A 10,475-nucleotide genomic window follows, 5' to 3' on the forward strand; every position below is an offset into this window, starting at 1 on the left:
AATTTACAAGTCAAGTTGTATTGTGTTGTTGGAGGCTGATATGTTGCAATCTGTTCTATTTCACAGTGAAAACAGCGCTAACGTCTTTATCAAGAACAAAGGTCAATGCTGACCGAGGAGAAAATTCAATATGCTGCAACATATATGAAGAGAGTGACATTGTACAGGCCGAAAATATTAATGTTCTCTGTAAATGCTAAAGAAATCAGGGTGATTGTGATATGGGGAAACCATATTTTTTTGGCTCACCTTTTTCTTTTGATCATTTCCCCATGGTTTTGAGTCAGCTAAATGCTTGTTATAAAAGGAAACTCCATTTTAGACAAAATTGAAAGAAATTCCACTTTTATCAGCTTTTCATTTTACAGAGATGTTCTTGGAATTGAAATCAGTCTGACTCTTGAACACACTTTTTTTTTTTAATATCACTTCATGTGCAATACCGGATTCTTCATTTTATATACTTTAACTTTCCAAGCATACTTTTCCTAATAAAACGCTACTGAACAAACTCTCCATACTGTTGCATCTTTTCACTTTCTAATACACATTTACCTTTCATTGCATATAAATTCTGTCTCCTGTTGTCAGTGTGATTTTTACACAACAAACTCTTAGCAATGTACATTAAAAATATAGCTAGGATTGTCATCATAGTTAAGTACTTGGACACAAAATATGACAAACGTCTAAGGCACTAGAAGTCGTAGACTACAGTCAGCGTATTCTGCTGAAGCACAGATAGATCTTGGACAATTAGGGTAAGGGCAAAATATTCACAGCAGACTGGTTTCTGCTCAGCAAATACACCACTTTACACGTGACATAAAGGACATCAAATAGAAAATACGAACAAAAAAAGAGCACGTCCTTCATCCCTGCCTCAGCCAAGACACAGGAGTGCATGTAGGCAGCCTGCTGTGATGAGCCTCATCACAGTTCTGGTCATTAAGAGTCTAGTCTCTTTCTGGAAAAGGTGGTATCCCACATAAAACAATTGGTTGAGTTGCGAGGTTCACTGAAGTTAGGTCTAAACTGAAATCCTAGAGGCACAATTCCGTCCTGGTGTGGTTGATCTCTGGTTGGGGTTAAGATCCGTGTCTAAACTAGCCTGAGAAGGTGGAGCAGGTGGCACCCAGGCATCTCTGTGCCTGGGGTCAAAGTCACAGCACCTGGGAGGTTTAATATCTGGAAGATCACGGCCGGTATGTCTTGATGACGTCTTTGATGGGCCTCCGGCATATTGGGCAGCAGGCGTTGATCTGTCTCTTGAGCTTCAGCCCGCAGTCGTTGCACAGACACATGTGTCCGCAGGTGTAGATGACTGTGTCCACCTCCTGGTCGAAGCAAACGGTGCATTCTCCGCTTTTCCCAGAAGAGGGCAGTTCTGAGGCGGAGAGAGTGGGAGAGACGGGGGGACTGAGAGGGGAGCTGGGAGCAGTCACTAGAGGAGAGGGGAGAGAAGACGTGTACAACATGAGGAGGATCTCCTGACGGGAATGGAGCAGACTTAAGTCCTTAAGTTGTAGGGAGAGTCTGCCCCATTTCAGATTCACCGCACTGTTACCTGTATGTGCAGTGATAGCATAAAACCTGTTTATCTGAACATATGCTGCATCATTGCTATTTAACAAAAGGCAATGTGTGTTTCAACACTACCAAATCATTGAGGATTAGCTCTAACAATGCCGAGATATGTTATGTAAGAAAGGAGATCTGTTGTCTCGATATCAAAAACAAGACAAAACACCTTTCCCATGACTCATCTAGTTTCGCAAACTGTCCAACAGCATTGCCACACCTGAACCCCTTAAGACCCTGTCTGTAATGATCTCCCGAGGGTGTTGGTATACACTGTAGCATTAGGCAAGCTGGCAACGTCTGGTAACCTACCCAGAGAGGATTCAGAGGCAGAGGAGGATCTGTTGACACTGAAAGCCAAGTCTGAGTCACTGTCATCTGGACTGCTGCTCTGAGAACTGCTGGGGGATGTGGAGGGAGGACTGGACTGCAGAGTCCCTGTTTCACAAAGATAAACACACACACAAAACCCTTAAATAATTAGCAAAGAAATTAAAGCACCATTTGCACTGCACTTGAGATAGTTTAAATACTGTTGGAGTTGAAGTAACATTTTCTATTTCACATATTTCAGAGAGATTTCATTTTAGTTATATTTTTGTTTTAACAAAAATGTTGCATCATAAATCATCAGAGTGGGCCTGAGTTGACCCAGAGTTCATGTGGGAGCAGTGGGATTAGGACAGATAGGTCAGAGCCCAAAACTACACAGGAACATGAAGACATCAACTGCGTAACAGCATTCCTTTTAGTCTGGGAAAAAATAAATAAATTGGAGTGGGCTGCTGAGACTCAAGACAAGATTGATTATTATTGAAGAATATGACCTTTTTTGGCATTTATCATTCATCCTTTTAGCATTTAGTATTTTACTAGGCCATACAAGCCAGACAGTCACAAAGTAACCTTATCATAAACAACACTGCAAAAGTTGCACAAACAAAATCGTAAGAATAACAATCTATGAGCAAACAGAGTTAATGTTCTTTTTTTTTTTTCTTGTTATCACCTCTGCATGCACACCATTTGTTTTGATGGAAATACACTGATCTCAGCTGCCTGACCTATCTTACCTAGTATCCTGAGTCTGTTGACAGCCCCATGGAGGGTGAAAAAGGCCCACAGGACCTGAGAGGAGTCCACACAGAGCAGCCTGCCGCGTCCCGTCCCGTTCACCCCGTGGTGCACCTCTCCGTTGGGCAGCAGACTGAAGCTGAGCACGTCCCCAGAGCAAGGCATGGGGAAGCCGCGGTGCACCACCCAGTATTCTTTACGGTCCAGCAGAACCTCCGGGTCTGCCGGCAGGTCCCCGGCGTGCAGGCTAGCCGGGTCGCAGGACGTTAAACCAAACAACAGCGCCCCAAAGTAGGGCAGGCCCAGGTGGCCGACCTCCACGTACAGAGTCTCACCCACATGCAGGGGCCGGTCGCTGAACACCAGAGTCCGACTGCTGTCCAGAAAGTGAATGCAGGCGGCTGAGCGGTCAGCGGAGAGTATTACGTCGGAGCCGCGGACGGGGTGAAAGTGCAAGTCATTGTCCAGAGGGGAAGGAAGGCCCCGGACCACCCTGGGGACGCTGAAGGCAGTGGAGGCAGATGAGGACGATGTGGAGGAGGAAGAGGTGGAAGAGCAGCAGGGGATGAGCTGGCTATAGTTGTTGAGCTGGAGGTTGGCCATCTTGGCAGCAGCAGCCTGGTTGTTTTCCAGCTGGTTGTTACTGTAGTTGGCCGAGTCGTGGCTACTCTGGGGCAGGTAGGCGCTCAGACGGGCTGCACTTAGGCAACTGGATGCCACACTCTCGGCAAACGTGCTCTCTGTGGTAGAGAATATGGACAAGCAACTAGGTGAGACAACAGTTCCAATCAGGTAATCTCATGTGAGTCTGCAAAATAGTTTTGCAGACTCACATTATGTGGATGGGTGATATAAATGTAGTGAAACATTTCTTTTACATCAGGCTTTGTTTTCCAAAGTCCCCATTCACTACCCTACTTCATCTCCATTTTTCACTATCATGTTAGAGCTATCGTCCAAGAGGCCACGTTTCATATGTAGAATTCAAAGTACTGCTGATATGCCCCATATATTATGGGCTGATATAAACAAGTCTGGTGCTAGGAGCCCCTCTTGGCTTGCGATACATTCCCTCATTACTATTTCCAGGGATGCTGGAGCAGTTGAGCGCACTGGCCCCTCACCAAAGCTCCTGGGATCAGCCGCCTTGACCAAACATGGCCATAGCTCCTGTCAGACTGAAGATAAACACACCCAGAGAGAGACAGAGGGAAACACGGGGGAGAGCGAGAGATGAAAATGAAGGAAGCGTAGAGGGAGAACGTGACAGAGCGCGGGAAAGCAATGTGAGTGTGTAAAGAAAAGGAGAGGCAAGGAGAGAGGTTAGGAGTGAGGGGTCCAAGGCGGACTGAATGTTTTAAATCAGTGGCCCAGATCCTGGTTATCTCCACATGTTGTGTCACTCTGTCTGAGAGGGGAGGGTTTTTAAGCTGCTGTTGTCACAGAGGGGTGGGTGGGAGGTGGGGGGTGGGAGAGTGACTGTGGCAGTGGCCCAGTCCAGCCCCCACTATCCACCATCCACTATCCACTCCTACTACTTTAGCCTCCATTCCTCTGGGCCTTCTTGGCTCAGCTGCTCGCTGAGGGACTCTCAGGAAGCTGCTTAACTTAGCTGTGAATGTGTTGACACAATAAAAATAAGTTCCTGAAGCTTTGTGGTTGTGAAAGCCATGTTCAGCACACATGGTCTCTAGCTGACTGTTGAAACCTGTTTGTTCCAGTTAATAGAATATGCATTCTAATGTTTTACTGAAGATATATGAATTATAATAATGTACAAGTTCTCAACAACCAGTCAGTTGTGAAATGTGTTCCTTTCATCACCCTTTTGAATATCAGTCAGCTACTGTTTCCTACTCTCTGCTGCATGACTAGTTGGATCTGGATCGGCCCCGTTCCATTCGTCTGTTCTGCACGCACAATATTTCAGATATCACTGATTGGATTTTGACGAAACTTCAGGGAATTATGCATCTCATTGCTCCATTGTGGCATTTTCAAAGTTGCACTGATTGGTCTTGGGGGGGGGGGCTACAATGTTTGTTTCCTTGTCTCTACATCACGCGCCATATCTCGGACACTGCTGATTGCATTTTCACGAAACGTAGGGGAATGATGCATCTCATTGTTCACAGCGCTTGTTTAATTGTCTGTACATCAATCAAAAAACAAGAGGTAGCATATTATTTCCCACTACAACTCTGCATCATTCATGGGGGATGACATGCTTACTGTTGACTTGTTCATAGGAGGGATGGAAGGGTGGTGCAGTATAAGTAAACAACATAAAGACACACTTACCTAGCAGTGTGACCTCCTGAGTGATGCCATAGATATCTATGATAGCCCAGAGTGGACAGCCGATGCTGAGCCCACAGTGGAACAGGATGGGCTCTCCTTCATTGATGCTGTAGAAAACTCTACCATGGCGATCAGCCCAGAAGGACAGCACATTGTCCTTCAAGGCCAGTCTCTCAGGCAGAGCCTTGGCCCAGTAGCCGGGCCGCGTCACCAGGTCTGGGCAGGCATACTTGGGGATGTCAGCCAAGGCCAATTCACTGGGATCCAGACTGGTGAAACCAAAACGTAGAGCTCCACTCCAGCCAGTGTGCACACCAGTCAGACGAAGACGCACCTAGGTGAATGAAATTAATACGTTTTATTCCAAACTGGGCTTTCATGCAGTTATAGTTAAGTCTCTGGCTCTAAAAAGTAAAGTAGAGTGAGTGATGAAGAAAGATCAAATCAACCAACCTTCTCATAGAGGCGGACAGGTCTGTGGCTGAAGGTAACACCATTACAGAAGCTGTTCTTGCGTGTGGCACGGCGCAGCTGCCCATCCAGCCTGATGTTCTTGCCCTTGGCATGCGGGTGGAAGCGGGGCGATTCTAAGCTGATGCTGACTGGAGGAGCGGACGTTCTCCTCTCCACGCCTGCCCCGTTGTTTGGCAGGGTGTAGTACTGTCTGCTTGCCACCGGGCGGGGTTGCAGAGTTGCATCTGTGGAGCAGAAATATCAGGGATACAGTTACAGAGATGAAAGCCAATCAAGGAATCTACCTGATCTACCAAATTAGAGGATAATATGACAACTGAACAGCAGTTCTGTTTTGTATGACTCAGGTAAGGTCGAAATGGCAATATTAGAGACAGCAGCTGTTGTGAATAGAGCGGAGCTCATATCAGCACACAGTAACTCATTGGCAATTGGTCCACGACAGTTGGTTTAGAGGGCAGAGGCCATTTATGTAAGAAGCCCACAGTCTCAGATACTTCCTTTCCCACAGTGGCACTGTAAGCCTTTCTGCTTCACTCAAAGAGTACATTAAATAGCCTCTTTTACCCTGTAGCCCACATTTACAGTATAAAAAGGTTTACATCCCGCACTGTCCCAAATCAGTCCTCTCACCACATCCATATAGGGCTTTTATCTCAAGAATGAAACAAGGTAAATTTATACAAGACATATATCACCTCCTCCCTCCTGAATAAGAAAAACATGAAAAAGACATTTGGCTGATGTAAAATGAACAGCATAAGGGTTGCTTTAAAGGAGGGTTGAGCAATGCTAATATTTGTAGCTTAAACAGGATAGGAGAGAAAAAAACATTACCAAAAATAATCATCAACAGTCAAAAAGTCGACAACAGACGGGATAAATCTTCTTCCTCTTATTTATGGGCTACACACACCCTTGGCCTACAGCATAAACACGCCCTGAATAGCCCCTTTCATTCCTTCACAGTTATCTTCAGAAGTGGCAAATGAATCACACAGAGCCTAGTCAGTGAAGAAATACCCAAATAAAAGGCTTAATCTTTGATCACATTCTCACAGGACTCCATGTCCTACTTCAGAAAGACATGACAGATGTGTATTATAAACACTGCTGATCAAATTAACAAGGACCTGCAATAAAACAAGAAAGACAGCCTTTTAACAGTGTCTTAAATGAGATTAAGATTGTTTGGTTTTAATATTAAATTAAGTCACAGATTACTGTTTATGGTATAGACTGGTTGAAAATCCAATATTCAAAACAAGAGCAGTGTTTTCTTGTCTTGCATGGCCACAGAGTGATTAAATTTCTGTTTATGATGGGCTAATTCACTCTGATCTGGGTAAAGACAATAACTCAGTGAAATGTTCCACAGAACATTTCCCAAATTAGACATTATCACTGATTATATTCTAAACTATGAAGCAGCAGCAAAAACATCTGCAACATCTCAAATGATGTGCGGGTGCCCCCATCCTCCTTAAGCACCGCTCAGTGCTACACAGGGAGGTTGACTACTTCTGAGGGAATGTAATGTACTTCGGTGCCAGCCAACATTTGGTGTAAGTATATGTGGAAGCTGAAAAACAAGCTGAGGGCTACGCTATATGTCTTAGGCTCAAGTACCTCGCTGACAGACAGACACACTGGGAGTTTGAAGTAATGGGACTAGCACTGAAGGGAGGGGAGACTGATATAGAAACTTGGTTGCCATTATTAGATGAAAGGCATAGCACAATAGGTCATGCCGCGAGGGACAGCTCACAGCACGGTCAATGTCAGCTATGGATAACTCTTCAAACTGCCTATTAGCCTAATCTCTCCCTTTGTTTGCGATCATGAGGCACAGATGAATGTTAGAAGGTAGGGTGAGCTTGTTAGCACACAAACTTCTCAAAGAGTCTTCATAAAAAGCCTTCAAATCAATCCCTGCATTTGAAGTATTGAACTACAATCTTGGTGATATTTGCTCTGTGGCCCTGCAGAACAGCCATTTCTGCTAATGAAGACAACCACACTGATGAGAACAGCAAAGGGTTTTTCGGCTTGGTTAGAGATAAGAGGGACTGGGTAAATTCAACTGAAATAGCCTCTGTGAATTTAGGGCTGAAACCCAATAATTTGTATTGGGGCCATTTTCTGGCCCCATGCAGCCAGGAGAAGGAGAGTGAAGAGATAGAGTGAAATGGAGACGGGGAGACAGAGGGTAAGATAAAGAACAGGAAAGGGCAGAGAGCGGTTCAAGCAGCTGATCGGAGATGTGGTTCAAAAGCCTGGCTGAGGCTTGGAGGCTATCGCTGTCAAAAACATAGTCTCCCATGGTGTAACCGGTAACACACACGTGATTAGATTATTTTTAGAGTGAGAGTGTGGTATTGTGTATGGCTGCCGCCTTTCTTTTTCCTGATGAAAGACAGAAATAGTACAAATAAATGTAATCAAAAGATAGACTGCACAAGCCACACTGTTTTGCCAAGGAAAGCTTTTTGAAATGTAAAACTTTGATCATGTGCATCCAGCCAAATTGTCTTTGGCCGTAACATGGTCATGCTTATACAATGTTATAATTCTATTATATCTATAGGCTATACGTGCTCAACATATAGTCCATTCATTGGCCAAGATGTAAGTTGCGTAAGCTTCATAAAAAAAATATAGTGAGGGATTTCAGGGGATTTCACTGTCTGTTTTGTTACATCTTTGTTGCTAAAGTCATGAATATGGATTTTCTCAGTTTAGACAGAAAAATCTCAATCTCATCTTTTGACTGTTGGTATTATCATTTTTTCATCACACCAAGGCCCGGTGAAGGCAATATGTTTAGCCAAGAGAATATTTATCACTATGTGCCACACGCAGTAGGCTATTATTCTGCAAAGGGAAATCTCAGTAAAAATGAGCTTGTGACTTGTTATTCAGACTTCTAATGCAGAACTAATAAACACAGATATGCTATTGATTCCCTGTTAATTGAGTGCATACAGAGCAAACAATAGGACCCAAGTCGTCCAACACTGCTGCCTAGCAGGCTCTCTGACTAACTGTTCTCTCGGTCCAAACCCACATCAGCTGGCTCTGGTGGCAGAAACCACAGCATTTAGCCGAGTGGGTCAGTTGGGGGCGTGTGAGTGTGACAGACATGAAATCAAAGTGATATGGAGATTGATTATCAAGAAATGCACTTAAGTGTCATGACAAAGTGCAGTGACAAAGTGCATGGAGTGATATTCTTAGAGGCCTTAAGCCTATAACAATGGGTTTAAAACTGGTGCAGACAATCAGATCACATGAATATCTCACTGACAATTGGGTGACACTGTTTTAAGACTAAGTTTGCTACACTACACTAAGACAAGCTGATGAAACAATGTTATGTATGACACTAACAAATCACCCTGATAAAACACCAGAAAGCTGTTTGAATAGCCATAGTAATAAAAAATATATATACATATAAGTTCATTCCTTTTGGAGATAAATGTCAAACAGATTCAAACTCTGCAATCAATGCCATTTTCAAGCAAGCAACAAGAAACAAGCAATTTGATAAATTGTGTAGGCTACCACAGCATAGAGACACTCAAGGGGCTCAATTGCATAAGCTGTAAATAAGTGAGAAGGAGCCATGCATACTCTATAATTTCAAATAAGTTTGCACGATGAGCAGCATTTGTCAATAATAATCAATTGCAATCAGGGATGTAGTGGAGGTAAAGCCAACTAAAGTCAGTTTACCCGCCCTTTTATTGGTGGAATTGAGTTTACCCACCTCTTTTGGCTGACAAATCGTTTTAATGTACATTCATAGTGTAGGCTACATCTTAGTAAGTAGTCTACCAAGCTGATGTAAGTTAACTGAGAATAGGCTCTTTTATAGTTAAAAAAAAAAGAAAGAAAAAAAGAAAAAATATATTTTCAGAAAAACATAATTTTGCTTTTGTTAATCAGTGGCCGTTATTAGCGTTATAGGGTACTGTCACCAACTGATCAGTCTTACCCATTTTTTATTTTTTATTTTCCCAGTACATCACTGATTACAATTTCCTAAATGACACAAACAGTTAATTTCCAAAGAAACGCGGCTGAAGCGCTGTTGGACTTGTTCCCTGGGAATCACGCTCAGCTCTCCCACGAAGGGAAGCGCGTCTCTGCAGCGACTGAAGCCAGTTGTCAGACTGGAGCAAATACCAGGCATGTACAGTGAAGCACAAGTCAAGAAATTAGGACAAGCCACGTTTATCTGCGGGTAACAAGCGGTTTCAAATAGACGCCGCTTTGGGTGTGCAATTTAAGCGTCACGAGTGATATATTAATAGGTCTCACCTATTAGAGGTTTAGGTGTCGTATTCCCCATTATATCCAGCAATTCCTCGCACCGGCTGACAAGTTAATTCCGATTGCAGTATCTGTCTGTCCATCCATTTATCCCCCGTCTCACGCGGTGTGATGAGTGTCTACCTATAACCCTTTCAACCTGAGTATCAGTCCGTTCAGATTGCGCTGTCTCTCCCTGCTGAAGCATGGACGCGCTCCTCTTATCTCAACCCCAAACCGCTGCGACAGGCAGGCAGCTCCAACTAGCGCACAGCAGCCCCCTCCCTTCTTTAGTATAGTCTCCCCTCTGCACGACTTTAAAGACACAGTAAGCAGAGCTCCCTCTCACATGCATCACAGGGCCTCTGAATAATTCCTTTAACTCAAAGGCTGTGATATATCTGGGGTAGTATAGGACTGACACATCAACATCATCCTTGGGGGGTTTGTGTAGGAGGGTGGACTCTAAAGAACAATCCTATGGGGGATGAGAGGCAATCTGATGCATTGTGCATTTGCATAAAGAGCATCAGTCATACAGACTACATGATGATACTCTGTAAACCTATATGACAGGTTTTTCCTGCTTTTGAGTATCATCCTGAAGAAGGGTCACCCTCTTCAGTCCCAAAAGAGTCAAGAGATTGACAAGTAAGACTGCTAATACTTTGATTGTGTCAGATTGGTATTTTGATTGAGTACGTCACAGATCTCTGGGGAATACAGTC

At 43.9% G+C, this 10,475-nt stretch overlaps 1 protein-coding gene across 1 annotated transcript; it reads right to left on the reverse strand.

The window, feature by feature from the left end:
* Positions 1-226: 226 nt before the first annotated feature.
* On the reverse strand, positions 227-9,926 carry neurl1b (neuralized E3 ubiquitin protein ligase 1B). Its single transcript, XM_071526225.1, has 6 exons — positions 9,757-9,926; positions 5,410-5,654; positions 4,957-5,290; positions 2,655-3,395; positions 1,894-2,019; positions 227-1,444 (listed from the first exon to the last, which is right to left on the reverse strand). Exons 1-6 carry the CDS (start codon positions 9,785-9,787, stop codon positions 1,197-1,199), a joined length of 1,725 nt encoding a protein of 574 aa, XP_071382326.1. The 5' UTR covers positions 9,788-9,926; the 3' UTR covers positions 227-1,196.
* Positions 9,927-10,475: the final 549 nt, after the last annotated feature.

The sequence above is a fragment of the Centroberyx affinis genome, unplaced genomic scaffold, assembly GCF_046629955.1.
Source record: "Centroberyx affinis isolate AG114_WGS23_722 - 3 ecotype Tasmania unplaced genomic scaffold, CSIRO-AGI_Caff_v1 ptg001395l_1, whole genome shotgun sequence".
Taxonomy (NCBI): Eukaryota; Metazoa; Chordata; class Actinopteri; order Beryciformes; family Berycidae; genus Centroberyx; species Centroberyx affinis.